The sequence below is a fragment of the Heterodontus francisci genome, chromosome 8 (genome assembly GCF_036365525.1).
Source record: "Heterodontus francisci isolate sHetFra1 chromosome 8, sHetFra1.hap1, whole genome shotgun sequence".
NCBI classification, from domain to species: Eukaryota; Metazoa; Chordata; class Chondrichthyes; order Heterodontiformes; family Heterodontidae; genus Heterodontus; species Heterodontus francisci.
The window spans coordinates 36,420,898-36,438,491 of NC_090378.1; the positions used below are offsets into that span (position 1 = coordinate 36,420,898).

The window sequence follows — 17,594 nt, forward strand, 5'->3', positions numbered from 1 at the left end:
GTCACTGGGCACAATTGCAAAGGAGCTGTGTCAAAGGAATAGGACCTCATGGGTGCCAGCTAACCAGAGATCGAGGCTGCAAATTCGTTCTGCTCCCTGGGCCTCAGGTGCTGACATTCAGCCTCCAGGCAATTGAAGGAGTTTGACTGACATCTACCAGAAAATGGTAGGTGCACCAGGCAGCCTGCCAGTGACCTTGCACAATGTGTAATACAGCATGGAGGAATCAGGCTCCAACTTGTCGTACGGCTTTGTTCTGAGAAAGTAAGGTAGAGGTAAGGTAGGATCAAATTATTGGGTGTGTGTTATATGCAAATTGTAATGTTAAAAAATTGGTCACAAGCCAATTTTAAATATTGTGAGCTAGAAACTCACCTGCCCTAACTTCTGGGCACGGTAGCCATGATTTGCAGCGTGCCCATTCAGATCAAGGTGAGTTAGACACAAATTGGTCTACGCACTTCATCTGAATGATTTCATCACAGGAATCTGTGTCCTCAGCGCTGCTCTCCTCCTCACAACACTGCCAGCTAGTTCTGCACATGGTAGGTTGTGCCAGCGACATTGTTTCCCAATCATGTGTTCCCAGCAGCCTGCTCTTTCTTGGAAAAAATTGCCTAAATGAAAAATCTGTAAAAAAAAACCCACCAGGGCACATAGACAGGTGTAGTCTGACAGATGCGGCACTGGTGGTTTAATGGTGCAGGCGGGCAGGTGAACAGACGCCACAGTCCTTCAAGGGACTGGCTGACCCTCAAGGACCACCCTTAGAAGGGAGTGGGAGCAGGCGGCCAGGAAGGACAACTCCCAGAGACTGGACCTGAGGACTAGGTAGCAGTGCCACAAAAGGTCTAATGACATTACGTAGATGGTCAAGGACAGTGAATGCATCCTCACATGGCATCTCCTTCCCACCATCCCAACCTTTCACATTGCTCAATGAACTACTCCCCCACCTCTCATGCAGCACCACTCAATGGCACTCAGAACTCATGCCCAACATCCAGATATCTCACCTTTACCCTCATGCACCTACCTATGCTGCCAGCCTCACACCCACCTTTTACTGCTTACACATACCTCCAGCTATTCAGCTATCACAGGCACATCACCCAAACATACTGCTACACAATCACTGCCATTTTGCCTTCTCTCTTGCAGGACAAGGTCACACACAACAGAAAGGAGCACAACAGAACTGACGGGGGACAATGATGCCTGCATTTCCTGAGCCATAAAGAGGTGATGACCCTCAGCACCATGGTGCCGGCTGTAAAGGGATGTCTAGCATCCAACACCACTGAGACCATTGTGGATGGCAGCATTTTGCTGCCTTATGTCCCTTTGCAACTCCCAACACCCTCATCCTGCTATGTGGCATGATGAGCAAGCTGTTGATGGTGTGACCATGGACGTCTTGATTTCCACCCCACCTCCATTCCCTCATCCTAATCTTCCCCTTCAGCGTTCCTGCTTACAGACACCCAAGAAGTGCTGCCTGCCCAGCACAGTTGCCCAAGGAGGAAGACAGAGAGTAACAGCACAGCAATGATGACGAGACCCCATCACGTGATCTAACACTTGCAGCCACCATCTCAGATACTGGCACTCCACGTACCTTGGAGATGAGCACAAAGTTGGGATCAGTATATGTTGAGCCATCTGGGCACAAGTGGCATGCAACTAGGCCAGGGTAAAGGACGCTTCGTTTGCCAGCTCACCGTATTGTGGTGCTACAGAGAACTCAGATGATGACCTTAATGGGACGGCACATAGGCAAGCGCTGAATGGGCATGCAAACCGATATGCTGGGTGCATTGGCTGGCCTGCCAGACAGCTTCCTGTCACTGTTGAGGAGCATGGAGCAGTCCATCTCCAAATTGGCAGAAGGCATGGCATGGAGCTTGCCTTCTCCCCGGCCTCTGCTCCATTTACTTGTTGTGCTGCAAACACAGAGGCCCTGTCGCTGCTGCCCCCATACTTTTAGCCACCTTTGTGAATACAGGTCATCTGTTCCTCTGTAATCTCTGTGAGGATGTGACAACATTCTCCAGAAAATAAACCAGTACACCTCCAAAAACCACTCCCAAATCCTTTCGGAGACTGTCCTGTGGAAGTAGTTCATTAAATTTTACTTACCTGCAATCAAGGTGTCTGGCCCTTTAAATAAGACTACTACTGGGCCCATCTTGCTTCCTCACTCTTCTTTTTTTTCAAAGAGTGAACAACGCAGCTGTTGCCAGGACCTGCGTTGTCCAATTTTAATAGCCTGGACTCATATTGGCTGTTTGGGCTGTGTGTCATCAGGATAGCGCTGTTTCTGTGTATCAATGATGGACGCCATGCAGGATGTACAGGTAATGGCCCACAGTGCATCCTGCCCCAGAAGAATGGAGATAAGTCTGTATAGTTCTGCTAGAAGTGGAGCTAAGTGATTCAATTTCACACCCCGTGTCTCATTCAAAGGTGACTGATACATTTCAAAGATTTTGACAGCAAGAAACAATTCTCCCCTGGTTTAAGTTTGAGGTCAGGGTGCATTTGACCTCACCCATAACTTGTCCCTTAACTTTTAACAGATTAGATACATACAACCTTTGTATAGGCTGCACTGCACTCAGAAAACTGTGGTGATCAATCGCTTTGTTCACAATAGTTCTTCCTGACATTTATCTTCTTTGTTGGTACGTTTCCTCACAATTGGCTAACATCACAGTGGGTAATTCTGTCTTATTTTATCTTTGCTTAGTAGTATGGACAGCACGTGATCACAGGCATGATTGTCCTCTTCAACCATTTCTTGGTTTGTCATTTGGGTGGTCACCTCTCCTGCTAATTATTGGGAGAAGATAACCTGCTACTCATCTCTATGAGCAATATTTCTGCTAATACTGACACACCACATTCCCAAACATTCAGGATTTTAATGCTTTGAACAGTGCAGGTTGACCACAGTTTGCAAACAAGTCCAAAGTGCATCATACAGTTCTGCTGACCCACAGAAGTTTATCAACATATGTCTATTGACCCAAGAACTCGTGGTCTTGACATGAGAACCCTGCTGGATATGAACTCAGTATTTAGAGACAAAATTCTAGTGTCCACTTGCTGAGGCAATCTGGGGTGGAATTGTTTGAGTATCACAGCATGAGGAGGCCCTGCTTTTTCAGACAGGCTGTCACAGATCTGCACAACCTTTTGCAGTGAGACCTACAGCCCATCAGGACTCCTTTGGCTCAGTTCCAGTCCTTTCAAGATGTGTCTAGAAAATGTCTCAAAATCCTTCATTAGTAAACTGTTTTACACATTTATGGACATCAGAGTGGCTGTTGTGAGAAATGTCATTTGTTACAGCCTGGAAGTATTGTGAACTGTGAGGAGGTTAGTGATAAACCTCAAGAGGACATAGACAGACTGGTGGAATGGGCAGACACATGGCAGATGAAATTTAGTGTGTGAAGTGATCTGTTTGGTAGGAAGAATGAGGAGAAACAATATAAAATAAAGGTGGTGCCGGAGCAGAAGATCCTGAGGGTATATGTGCACAAATTATTGAAGGTGGTAGGGCAGGTTGAGAATGCAGTCAATAAGGCATACGGTGATCCTACACTTTACAAATAGAGGAATAGAGTACAAAAGCAAGGAAGTTATGATGAACCTTTATAAAACACTGGTTTGGCCTCAACTGGAGTATTTATTATTTTTTATTTTTTTTTATTTAGAGATACAGCACTGAAACAGGCCCTTCGGCCCACCGAGTCTGTGCCGACCAACAACCACCCATTTATACTAATCCGACATTAATCCCATATTCTCTACCACATCCCCACGATTCTCCTACCACTTACCTACACTAGGGGCAATTTACAATGGCCAATTTACCTATCAAACTGCAAGTCTTTTGGAGGTGGGAGGAAACCGGAGCACCCGGAGGAAATCCACACAGAAACAGGGAGAACTTGCAAACTCCGCACAGGCTGTTGTGCAGTGTCCAATTCTGGGCACCACACTTTAGAAAGGATGTGACGGGGTGCAGAAAAGATTTATGAGAATGTTTCCAGGGTGAGGAACTTCAGTTGTATGGATAGAGAAGCTAGGGCTGTTCTCCTGAGAGAATAGAAGATTAAGAGGAGATTTTAAAGAGGTGTTCACAATCATGAATGGGTCTGGACACAGTAGATAGGGAGAAACTATTCTCACTGATGGAAGGGTCAAGAACCAGAGGGCGCTGATTTAAGGTGATTGACAAAAGAAGCAATGGCGACATGAGGAAAACGTTTTTTATGTAGCGAGTGGTTAGGATCTGGAATGCACTGCCTGAGAGTGTGGTGGAGGCAGGTTCAATTGAGGCCTTCAAAAGGGAATTGTAGAATTAACAGAAGGGACAAAAACTTGCAGGGACACAGGGAAAAGGCAGGGAGTGGGACTCATTGAGTTGCTCTTGCAGAGAGCCAGCATGGGCACAACTGGCTGAATGGCCTCCTTCGGTGCTGTAGCCACTCTATGAATCTGTACTTCATTGGCTGAAAAGTGCTTTGGTTGCGAGATTGTGAAAATGTTATATAACTGCAAGTCTTTTCTCTTCTTTCAAACTGTAGGCTTTCTTTGATTACATTTGTCAAATCTGTCATCGGATATTCATAAAGAAACGCAAAGTAATTTCAACCTTTCAACTGTCAATGCTAATCAAAATGAAGAATTCCAATATTCAAAGGGAGGGTGATTTCCCCATTGGGCACGCCCTCTCTTTCCTTCAATCATTAGCATAACATCGACTTTAAATTCTACCAGAACAAAGCAAGATTGTACTGATCAGCACAAACCTGATCCGCTGCAAAAGAACCGTCAAAGTAAGTAAACTGTCCTATTTAGAAGCAAGCTGGTAAGAAATTTTGTTGAATATTTTTGAAATGTAATTTTATTGTCATTGACAAAATCATTTTTGTTGCTTTTCCATTTCTGACTTTCTTTTCCATAGTTTGAGTAGCTGTACAATGCATGTATGTATACTGAAGCAAGGGGAAATGAATCCTTTTTGAATGCTTTCTTTTAACTCCTCTAGCATTGAATCAATAAAGTTTTCCACCTTTCGGTGTCTGTAAAGTTTTCGGGCAGATTTACTTTCTGCGACAGCCAGGTACAGTCTGCTCTAAAACATTGCTCCAAAGCTACCTGCTGGTCTCAGAGCATATGTTTCTGCTGCACATGGGCTGTATCTGAAACTGGATTACAGATTCTATACAAAGCTTTAAACTTTTCAATCAACCTTTTAACCAATCAACAATTTAACATAGACAGTAAAGACAGAACCTGGCTGTTCATCCAACCAGTCCATGTTGGTATTCATTCTCCACAGACGTAGCACTTCCAAAATATCCGCATGCAGGAATGAGATTGAACAGTTTAAACAGTTGGGTTCCGAAGAAGGGTCACTGACCCGAAACGTTAACTCTGCTTCTCTTTCCACAGATGCTGCCAGACCTGCTGAGTGGTTCCAGCATTTCTTGTTTTTATTTCAGATTTCCAGCATCTGCAGTATTTTGCTTTTATATTAGAACAGTTTAAATTGTTCACTTTTAGGGCCAGAGAAGTTGATTGGCATTGCATTAACAATTATCATGTTGTTAAAGGGGGACATAATCTCTTAATTACCAAATTTAATTTTCTGCATCCACAATATTTTACTTTTTATTTTTCTGTGTTGAATTTAGCAGGCAATTAATGTGTAAAGCCAACTAGGGATGCTAAGGGTGAGATGTTGTTTGCACAAACGAAATGGTGGAGCAGCGGACAATCAAATTCTGGAGATGCACAACTCATGGCGTATTTCTTAATCCCTTGAATTTGCTGGATAATTTGTGCATTGATAATGGCATGCATCGTTAACACGCTTTTTTTCACACTGTTATTTGTCCAGCAAAATCCAGCCCATGCATATGTTACTTGCTTTTCAGTCAAAAATATATTTTTTTTTCTGGAGGCTTTCTGAATGTTTTTTTGAAATCCTTTTTATGGGATGTGGGCATCACTGGCCAGGCCAGCATTTATTGAACATCCCTAATTGCCCAAGACAAGGTGGTGGTGAGCTGCCTTCTTGAACCACTGCAGTCCATGTGGGGTAGATAAACGCACAGTGTGGTTAGGAAGGGAGTTCCAGGATTTTGACCCAGCAGCAGCGAAGGAATAGCGATATAATTCCAAGTCAGGATGGTGTGTGGCTTGGAGGGGAACTTGCAGGTGGTGGTGTTCCCGTGCATCTGCTGCCCTTGTTCTTCGAGGGGGTAGAAGTCGTGGGTTGGGAAGGTGCTGCCTGAGTAGCCTTGGTGCATTGCTGCAGTGCATCTTGCAGATGGTACACACTGCTGCCACTGTGTGCCATTGGTGGAGGGAGTGAATGTTTGTGAATGGGGTGCCAATCAAGTGGGCTGCTTTGTCCTGGATGGTGTTGAGCTTCTTGAGTGTTGTTGGAGCTGCATCCATCCAGGCAAGTGAAGAATATTCCATCACACTTCTGACTTATGCTTTGTGGATGGTGGACAGGCTAGTGGGTTGATTGATACAAAACAACAGGGCGAATTTGAATCTTCGCTCCCCCCCGCCCCCCACAAACCACCCCCCCCCCCCCAACCGTATTGCGCATGAACAGTGTATGGGAGTCAGCCTACTATCCTGAGCTTAATCTGTTCCTGCCCAGACTTTGAATTTTGCCAGCTTTCAAGTTGCTTGAGGCTTCTGTTACTGACAGCCAAGGACCTGCTTGTAAGGTAAAGGTCATTGCCAGATATGTAACTGGTAGTGCAATATCATTTTTAATGGACCTTGATGGGGGTGGGGGTTTGTGCGGTGCAGAGGCAGGTGTTGGTTCATCTAGTGGCAAGTCCACCAGAGAAACTGATACTTAGATAACTAAGTGGCTGAAAAGGCGTCACAGTGGCACAGTGGTTAGCACCGCAGCCACACAGCTCCAGCAACCCGGGTTTGATTCTGGGTACTGCCTGTGCGGAGTTTGCAAGTTCTCCCTGTGACCGCGTGGGTTTCCGTCGGGTGCTCCGGTTTCCTCCCACAGCCAAAGACTTGCAGGGTGATAGATAAATTGGCCATTATAAATTGCCCCTAGTGTAGGCAGGTGGTAGGGGAATTGAGGGGATGTGGTAGGAATATGGGATTAATGTAGGATTAGTATAAATGGGTGGTTGATGGTCAGCACAGACTCGGTGGGACGAAGGGCCTGTTTCAGTGCTGTATCTCTAAATAAATAAAGATCAATTATTTTATTATTGGAAGCATTTCTTGGAGCCTAGGAGAAGCAGGAGCGCCTCCCAAGTGCTTGTCTCATACTTGGAACATAAGCAAGTTGTTATGATCTGGAATGCACTGTGGCCTCTGTTGGCTATTTGGTTACCTCACTCTGGCTTTCTCTGGTGAGTTTGCAGCTCATAAAAATAAATCTCTTCATCTCGCCTCTGATTCTTTTGCCAATTATCTTAAATCTGTATCCTCTGGTTACTGTCCCTCCTGCCAGTGGAAACAATTTCTCCCTCTGTACTCTATCAAAACCCTTCATAATTTTAACACTTCTATTAAATTTCCCCTTAATCTTCTCTGCTCTGAGGCTAACAATCATAGCTTCTCTCGTCTCTCCACATAACAGAAGTCCCTCATCACCACTGCCATTCTAACAAACCCAGGGATAGGCATCAACATGTTTCACCACGGATATTTAATAAAATTATTGACAGCCATAGACATGAGGGCAATTAATCTGTATATTAAGTGTATAGCCAAGCTAATGCCATCAAAACACAATCTGATTTAAAATGCATTTCTCCCTATTTAATGAGATACCCGGCATTGTTTTTGCTTGCACAAGTCGTCAATGTCTGTCCACACTCTTGATGTAGTGATGTGGAGAATCCAGATTGATGTTCATCTGTCCAGTTCACTCGCGCTCTCCCTCCCTCCCTCTCTCTGCCAATCCCTAACCCCTCTCTGCATCCATCTCTTACTCCTCTCTCTTTCTCTCCCCTTTGTGTCCACCTCTCTCCCCTCTCTCCTCCTCCTCTCTGTCCCCCTCTCTCTCCTCTCTCACCACACTCTCTCTCACCACTCTCTCACTCACCACTCTCTCTCCCCTCTCTCCTCCTCTCTCTCTTCCCCTCTCTCTCGTCCCTCGCTCTCTTCCCCTCCTTCCCGCATGCTCTCTCCCCCTCTCGCTCCTCCGCCCTCTCTCCCTCCCCTCTCTCTCCCTCTCTTTCCCTCCATCTCTCCCCCGTCTCCCTCTCTCTCCTCCTCTCTCTCCCTTTTCCCTCTCCTTCCATTTCTCTCCCTCCCACCCACCCCTCCCTCCTTCCCGGCCCCCTCTATCTCTGTCTGTGACCGTTACTGAGAGTGGAAACAGCAGTTTCTGAACTTCGGGTTTTCCGGCGGGCTTGAAAAAAAAATCAGAACCCACCCAGAAAACTATTTAGTTTAGTTTCCTCATTCACGCTACAAAATGTTTCACTTCATGCTTCTGTGTAATAAATCAAGAAGTGCAGTGGTCCTAGCACCAATCCCTGGGAGACACCACTACATACTTCCTGAAAAATAACCTTTCCCCACACTCTGCTTTCCATCCTTTAACCAATTTCGTGTTCATACTGCCCATTTAATCAAACTTTTAAATAAAGAACAAAGAACAGTACAGCACAGGAACAGGCCATTCGGCTCTCCAAGCCTGCGCCGATCTTGATGCCTGCCTAAACTAAAGCCTTCTGCACTTCCGGGGACCGTATCCCTCTATTCCTATCCTATTCATGTATTTGTCAAAATGCCTCTTAAACGTCGCTATTGTACCTGCTTCCACCACCTCCCCCGGCAGCAAGTTCCAGGCACTCACCACCCTCTGTGTAAAGAACTTGCCTCGCACATCCCCTCTAAACTTTGCCCCTCTCACCTTAAACCTATGTCCCCTAGTAACTGACTCTTCCACCCTGGGAAAAAGCTTCTGACTATCCACTCTGTCCATGCCGCTCATAACTTTGTAAACCTCTATCATGTCGCCCCTCCACCTCCGTCATTCCAGTGAAAACAATCCGAGTTTATCCAACCTCTCCTCATAGCTAATACCCTCCAGACCAGGCAACATCCTGGTAAACCTCTTCTGTACCCTCTCCAAAGCCTCCATGTCCTTCTGGTAGTGTGGCAACCAGAATTGCACGCAATATTCTAAGTGTGGCCTAACTAAAGTTCTGTACAGCTGCAGCATGACTTGCCAATTGTTATACTCTAAGCCCCGACCGATGAAGGCAAGCATGCCGTATGCCTTCTTGACTACCTTATCCACCTGCGTTGCCACTTTCAGTGACCTGTGGACCTGTATGCCCAGATCTCTCTGCCTGTCAATACTCCTAAGGGTTCTGCCATTTACTGTATACTTCCCACCTGCATTAGACCTTCCAAAATGCATTACCTCACATTTGTCCGGATTAAACTCCATCTGCCATTTCTCCATCCAAGTCTCCAACTGATCTATATCCTGCTGTATCCTCTGACAATCCTCAACACTATCTGCAACTCCAGCAACCTTTGTGTCGTCCGCAAACTTACTAATCAGACCAGCTACATTTTCCTCCAAATCATTTATATATACTCCAGCAGCAAAGGTCCCAGCACTGATCCCTGCAGAACACCACTAGTCACATCCCTCCATTCAGAAAAGCACCCTTCCACTGCTACCCTCTGTCTTCTATGGCTGAGCCAGTTCTGTATCCATCTTGCCAGCTCACCTCTGATCCCGTGTGACTTCACCTTTTGTACCAGTCTGCCATGAGGGACCTTGTCAAAGGCTTTACTGAAGTCCATATAGATAACATCCACTGCCCTTCCCTCATCAATCATCTTTGTCACTTCCTCAAAAAACTCAATCAAATTAGTGAGACATGACCTCCCCTTCACAAAACCATGCTGCCTCTCGCTAATAAGGTCGTTTGTTTCCAAATGGGAGTAAATCGTGTCCCGAAGAATCCTCTCTAATAATTTCCCTACCACTGACGTAAGGCTCACCGGCCTATAATTTCTTGGATTATCCTTGCTACCCTTCTTAAACAAAGGAACAACATTGGCTAGTCTCCAGTCCTCTGGGACCTCACCTGTAGCCAATGAGGATGCAAAGATTTCTGTCAAGGCCCCAGCAATTTCTTCCCTTGCCTCCCTCAGTATTCTGGGGTAGATCCCATCAGGCCCTGGGGATTTATCTACCTTACTGCTTTGCAAGACACCCAACACCTCCTCCTTTTTGATAATGAGATGACTGAGACTATCTACACTCCCTTCCCTAGGCTCACCATCCATCAAGTCCTTCTCTTTGGGAAATACTGATGCAAAGTACTCATTTAGCACCTCGCCCATTTCCTCTGGCTCCACACGTAGATTCCCTTCTCTGTCCTTGAGTGGGCCAACCCTTTCCCTAGTTACCCTCTTGCTCTTTATATATGTATTAAAAGCCTTGGGATTTTCCTTAATCCTGTTTGCCAATGACTTTTCATGCCCTCCTGACTCCTTGCTTAAATTCCTTCCTACTGTCTTTATATTCCTCAAGGGATTCATCTGTTCCTAGCCTTCCAGCCCTTACGAATGCTTCCTTTTTCTTTTTGACTAGGCTCACAATATCCCGCGTTATCCAAGGTTCCTGAAACTTGCTAAACTTATCCTTCTTCCTCACAGGAACATGCTAATCCTGGATTCTAATCAACTGACGTTTGAAAGACTCCCACATGTCAGATGTTGATTTACCCTCAAACAGCCGCCCCCAATCTACATTTTTCAGTTCCTGCCTAATATTGTTAAAATTAGCCTTCCCCCAATTTAGCACCTTCACCTGAGGACTACTCATCCTTATCCACAAGTACCTTAAAACTTACGGAAATATGGTCACTGTTCCCAAAATGCTCCCTTACTGAAACTTCGACCACCTGGCTGGGCTCATTTCCCAATAGCAGGTCCAGTACAGCCCCATCCCTAGTTGGACTATCTACATATTGTTTCAAGAAGCCCTCCTGGATGCTCCTTACAAATTCTGCCCCATCCAAGCCCCTAGCACTAAGTGAGTCCCAGTCAATATAGGGGAAGTTAAAATCATCCACCACTACAACCCTGTTACCTTTACATCTTTCCAAAATCTGTCTACATATCTGCTCCTCTGACTCCCGCTGGCTGTTGGGAGGCCTGTAGTAAACCTCCAACATCGTGACTGCACCCTTCCTATTCCTGAGCTCCACCCATATTGCCTCGCTGCACGACCCTTCCGAGGTGTCCTCCCGCAGTACAGCTGTGATATTCTCCTTAACAAGTAATGCAACTCCCCCACCCCTTTTACATCCCCCTCTATCCCGCCTGAAGCTTCTAAATCCTGGAACATTTAGCTGCCAATCCTGTCCTTCCCTCAACTTAGTCTCTGTAATAGCAACAACATCATAGTTCCAACAAATAGTTCCTCTTTATTGGTATCCTATCCATTTTCTCTCATTCTTCCTCCTTTATTGTGATAATATAACAGATTTGATTCCAAAAGTTATTAATTCCTCAACTATTCACTCTATCTGCGCCACTCCTTTTACTGTTCATTGTATCTTTGAGTAAATAATGCTCGCTTTGGAAAGTTCAGTCCAGCCTTTCCCACTTTAATCTGGCCAGTTTGTTTTATAGACTTCCGCAAGCAGCAAAAATCTGAGCTTCACTTCAGCTGGACTTCTGCCAATTCCCACCAGTCGCCTCACTTCGGCTACAGCAGAAATCAGGCAACAGGAACGCCAGCAGGCTGTAAAATCAGACATGCCACTGTCTCAGCTGAAAGGGATCGCTAACTTCAGACAACTGCACTCTGCAGAGGGTCCGCTCCAAATCTACCGCTCATCCTTCCCGGATGACGCTACGAAGGAAGATGTGAAATATTTGAAGGATGTACTGGGAATCCAATTGATCATCGACTTTCGCCATTCTTCTGAAAGTAGCTCTTTAGCAGGGAAGCCGCTCGATGCTGCTTACAAAAGCGTCACAGTCACGGAGGAAGAAATTGAAGACATGAAAAGCAAAGGAACCATCGGGCAGTTCCTGAGCAAGGATAGGCCATATGTGAGCTGTCACTTGGGGTTTACGTCCAGCAAGTATAATAATATAGTTCAGAACTTGTCGACAAGCGCTCAAAAGGCTGAATTAAGTCAGCTCAGTCCGCAAGAGCAACAGAAGTATGTGACAGTGAACATATTGAATCCCAGGGGCTTGACACAACAGTACATCGATTTATGTGAGACCTCACAGACCTACATCTGGACAAGTAAGCGATTAATCTTTTGTCAGGTTGAAGAAGTAAACATTTTTCTAAAAGCTATAGTGGTTAAACGAAGGATTCACCGCTTCTAAGTACATGCGCTTAGTGCTCCTTGCCCGTAATTTTACATCAATTAGCCGCACTTTCACAAGTCATTTCCAGTGCATCGCAGGTGCTGGAATATCCTTTAGCTCTTTGAAGCCTGCGGAAGGCAGCGCAACGTATTCACACCGAGTTTCCGCTCCCTAAATTGTGCTGCTGTTTCCCATTGGGTCTGGTTTGCTGCCTGGATTCCATGATGATAAAGAAAATGGAAAGAGCTTAAACGCACGATTTAATGCCTCAAGGATAACTCTTTTGTGCTTCCTTCTATTGCTCTGTTCCCTTCTTTAGCTCCCTCTGTCCGTTTTCCCAGTGCTTAACATTCTTCAGAAGTACTACAAAATCCCTGGTGGTATCTTCGCCCTTAACCGACTTATTACCTGTAGCACCTTTAACCCACCACCACCACCCCTCCCCCCCCCCCCCCCACCCCCGGCCACTCCGTACTCCCCTGTTTGATGGAAATTATACTCAGTCAACGTCAGTGCCGGAGTGAATCAATGAGTTTTCAGGAAGCATAAAAGGACAAATTACAACACAGAAACAAAACCTTTCAATCTCGTGCACTTATCTAGCTTGTCTTTTGGTAGAGAGCAGTTGTATTTTATGGCACAATAACTGAAAACAAAATGAAATTAGTAAAAGCCCTTGTGATTGAGGAATTATGTTTGATATTATTGTTCACAGTCTTCAAGTTGTTGAGTGATCCAAAAAACGTCCCTGCTTTGATACACTGCACGGCTGGGAAAGACCGGACTGGGATCGTGTCGGCTTTGATACAGACCTGTGTCGGTTTGCCAAGGGATAAGATTTTTGCGGACTACGAGGCCACCACAGTAAGCTGCATGTCATATTGACAAGCATAAGTTTCATATCTTACATACAGTTATGACTCTCACCTCCTTTGCCTGATGCTCCCAAATGCAACAACATCTGCTGATGCCCCTCTATTACTATTCAGCAGCAGATGTTCAAAACCTGAGAAAGATCTACCTTCACTTTTCTTCTGAATCAGCAACAAGAATTTGCATTTATATAGCCTCTATAACAGTAAAATATTAACAGTAAAATATTAAGGCCCTTCAAAAGAGAGTTATCACACAAAATTTGTCATCAAGCCACTTAAAGAGATATTAGGACAGCTGATCAAAAGCTCGGACACAGAAGTGGTTTTTAATATGCATTTTAAAGGAGAAGAGAGGGGCTGAGAGGCAGCAGGGCTTAGGGAGGGAATTTCAGAGTTTAGTGCCTAGGCTGCTGAAGTCAGGGCTGCCAAAGATGGAGCAATTAAATTCAGGGATGCACAAGGGTCTAGAGCTGGAGAAGTGCAGAGGTCTCAAGGGTTGCAGAGCTAGAGGAGTTTCCAGAATTAGAAAGAGGGGAGGTCATGGAGGAATTTGAAAACAAGGATGAGAAATTTAAAATTGAAGCATTGCTGGATGGGAAGCCAACGTAGATTAGTGAGCACAGGCATGATGTGTGAATGGCACAGTGTGATTCAGAGTATGGGCAGCAGTGCTGGCTCTGAGAAAGTACCTTTCATTTGCATGACATCTTCTTAGCAGATGCCACGTGTTTTTCTACAGCTACCCAGAGAACACTGAGAACTAAATGTTTACTAAACCTTTACCTAGGGAGATGATAATTGGAGGGTGAAGTTTCATATTTTAATGCAACTCAACAATATCCAACAAGGTACATGCTAACACTAAGAGGTAGAAATTCATTTTAGGTTGCAGCACAAGACGGGCAGTATTATATCATCCTTGCCCGATTTTAACAGGTAGTCAATGCGCATCTGCCCAAGATGAATTTCTATTCCTGTCTACACTTGTACTTGAGGAATTGGCAGTTAGGGAAAAAAGGTTAAAAGTGCCTTTTTGCCCATGTGCTCCAAATATATACTTGAATAAAATACGCTCCTATTCCTTTTGGCCACACAAACAGTTTAATGAAGAATTAAACTTAATTTGATGGTAGCGAGCATTAATCAGAAAACCTAAGCTGATCAGGCCAGACAATGGCTCTGTTCAGGACAGCCCAATTTTCCAGAGAGGTCCTAAACAGACATTGGGCTGCTTATTAGCATATGCAAAGGGATTAACTCCTGTTTCAAACGGCCTTCCCAGATACCTGAAAAAAGGCCAGTCTCAATTTTGATCAGATGTATTTCAGATGTCCTTGGTTGCAGGAACATTATTCTTCAAAATTGGGCCTTGTTGCACCTTAAAAATGGGCGCAAGGTCCAATTTCTCTTCCGATTTTTTTTAATCTGTCCATTTAAATAGCTCAATATTTTCTCACAATAAGTTCTGGTTATTTTTAAATTGCTACAAATACCTTTTACGGTCTATTTCATGATCTCATACTTACAGTGGGGAACTGTCCATATCAGCAGCACATTGTGGATCATAGAGTCATAGAGAGATACAGCACTGAAACAGGCCCTTCGGCCCACCAAGTCTGTGCCAACCAACAACCACCCATTTATACTGATCCTACATTAATCCCATATTCCCTACCACATCCCCACCATTCTCCTACCACCTACCTACACTGGAGGCAATTTACAATGGCCAATTTACCTATCAACCTGCAAGTCTTTGGCTGTGGGACAAAACCGGTGGAAACTCACGCGGTCACAGGGAGAACTTGCAAACTCTGCACAGGCAGTACCCAGAACTGAACCCAGGTCACTGGAGCTGTGAGGCTGTGGTGCTAACCACTGCGCCCCAAGTTCTTAGTGAGAATGGCTCCCACTAAGAATGTAGGATTGTGGAATTGGCTTTTTTATTAACCCTTTTGACCTGTGATGCAAAAGTTTGCAGCCTTTAAACGGTGAATTTGGAGAGGCAACAGTTTTGGCTGCATGAATTCAACATTTGAATCTAATGGTGCACCAGTTGATTGCACACCTGACCCATTTCATTTTATGTTTTGTCATCAGGAAGGCTTGAAGAAAATTTATGATGACATTTATGAAGATTATGTCAATAAAAAAGGAATGACTGAAGAGTTTCTATCAAGCACAAAAGAAACTATGGACAAATTATTGACACACATCGACAAAAAGTAAGTGCAAACTACAAGGAACTGCCGCATAGTTGGAAAATATTGGGGACATTGCTATCCACAGCCCTTCCAATGCATTGTTACCATAACCCTGATTGGGAGTGATTGGGAGTATAAAATTCAAGATGTAATGGTAAGCCTCAGTAAAACAACAGTTGGAGTATTATGCACAGTTTAGGAAGGATGTTGAGGCAATAGAGTACCAATCCACTAGAAAACAGGAATACAAAATAGGTTGAAAAATTGGGGCTGTTTTGTTTAGAACAGAGGAGATTCTGAGGTGAGATGATGGTTGTGTTTAAAATGATGAAGATCAGGGATGGAGTCGCTAAAAATTGGCTGAATTCTTATGCAGTGAGTTGTGCTGCTTTTATGCCAATAGAAATAGATCTAAGCCCAAAATGGACCAGATTTTCCAATTTGCTGCAATAGCAGCTGATCTTTCATGGACTGGGACTTCCAAACATCTATGGTCACGCTCCTGACTTCATTGATTTCCTAGGTTCAGCTTTGGGTGCATTCTGGGATTGTTTTATGCTATTGTCACATTGCATGCCTTAAGTGGTAGGGAGGGAAATTACTAATGCCTGAATCAGCATAATGATTGGGCAAAGTAGTCCATTAATCATTTAGCTCTCTAATAATGAGCCATACCATTCCTGGACATCAGGAATACATTGTATTGCTTGTGTCCAGCATTGCTAAGAGCAAATGCTGTGAAATATGCCATGTGACATATTCTCACCATTTCTGTCCAATTGCAATACATTCGTTCCTATCTAGCTGGACATATATGTCCAAAATGCCCAGCTGAGAATGCTGGGTGATGGGGAGTTGGAGGAATAGCTCCCAGCCTGATGCTCCAACCCTGCCTGTCCAATTTAAGCTGGGTTACTGATGTGGAAATTCAGCCCTATAGGACATTGAAGTTTGAGGTAATTGATAAAAGGCTCAGCCTTTAATGACTTTGTATCGGTTAAGAATAACAGAGAGTTACCATGTGACAGTAGCACCTAAAACACAAGTAAAACTGTCTGTTCCCAGTTTGGACACTTATTTATGATATGCAAATTGATTTTACTCATGTTTTACTTATTAGCTATGGATCTGTGCAAGGATACCTGACAGCAAATGGATTCAATCCTAACGACCAAGAGAAGATGAAGAAAAACATAACAATCAAATAACATCAACAGCAGTGCACCTAGTTGCAGTTAGCATGAGGAACATCAGTGATTGCTTCTCAATCCACAACCAGCATTCCACTGAATATTATGTTGGGACAGGAAATTATAGTTGGTATATTATGGTTGATTCAGATTATCATTTAACCAAAATATTCTCTTGGGTTCAAACACTACTGGAAGCTTTTTTTGCATCTTGCTTTAGTTGACTGGGGGGGGCGGGGGTACTTTATTAGGCAGATTAGGGGAATGTTTTCTACTGCACAGGTTATACCTGACCTAGGATATGTGACAGTGACAGAATCGAAAAAGTGTTGCATTCTGCAACATTGATGCTTAAATAGAGTCTGCAATCCAAAAATCCTAAGTGTGCACTCTAAAAATTCTGGTCTACACATTACTTAATGTCATTGCATATTGTGCAATAATACATAAAGTTTCTCCTATAAATCATTGAGGAAAATAATTAACAATGTGTCCAGAAGAGATCCATGTGAAACATCACTTATCAGTGCCTCACATCCAGGATGTTTCCTGTTCCCCTCACTTTCTATTTCTGTTGAGCTAGTTTTCAACCCAATTCATTAATCTGCTATTGATTTTGTTTTCTCTAAAAGCCTCATTTGTAGGACTTTGTCAAATATATTCATTCTGAAATAAAATTTTGCTTTTGCTTTTACTTGTGTTTTGAAGTTTGCTTTCACTCACTAATCATCTTTTATTCATTCACAGGATGTGGGCATCACTATTTATTGCCCATCCCTAATGGACCTTGAGACAGCTGTACGATTGAAGCATAACATCCTTACTTTTATTTTTAATTCCTCTCGTAATAAAGGATAGCATTCCATTGGCTTTCTTTATTACTTGCTGCACCTGCATACTAACGTTTTATGACTAATGCAGTAGAGCATATAGATCACTCTGCA

At 44.1% G+C, this 17,594-nt stretch overlaps 1 protein-coding gene across 1 annotated transcript; it reads left to right on the forward strand.

Moving 5' to 3' along the window:
* Positions 1 to 4,769: 4,769 nt before the first annotated feature.
* LOC137372505 (tyrosine-protein phosphatase-like) lies at positions 4,770 to 17,344 on the forward strand. The gene is made up of 5 exons (XM_068036378.1): positions 4,770 to 4,850; positions 11,686 to 12,313; positions 13,097 to 13,245; positions 15,357 to 15,481; positions 16,581 to 17,344. Exons 2-5 carry the CDS (start codon positions 11,812 to 11,814, stop codon positions 16,666 to 16,668), a joined length of 864 nt encoding a protein of 287 aa, XP_067892479.1. The 5' UTR covers positions 4,770 to 4,850; positions 11,686 to 11,811; the 3' UTR covers positions 16,669 to 17,344.
* Positions 17,345 to 17,594: the final 250 nt, after the last annotated feature.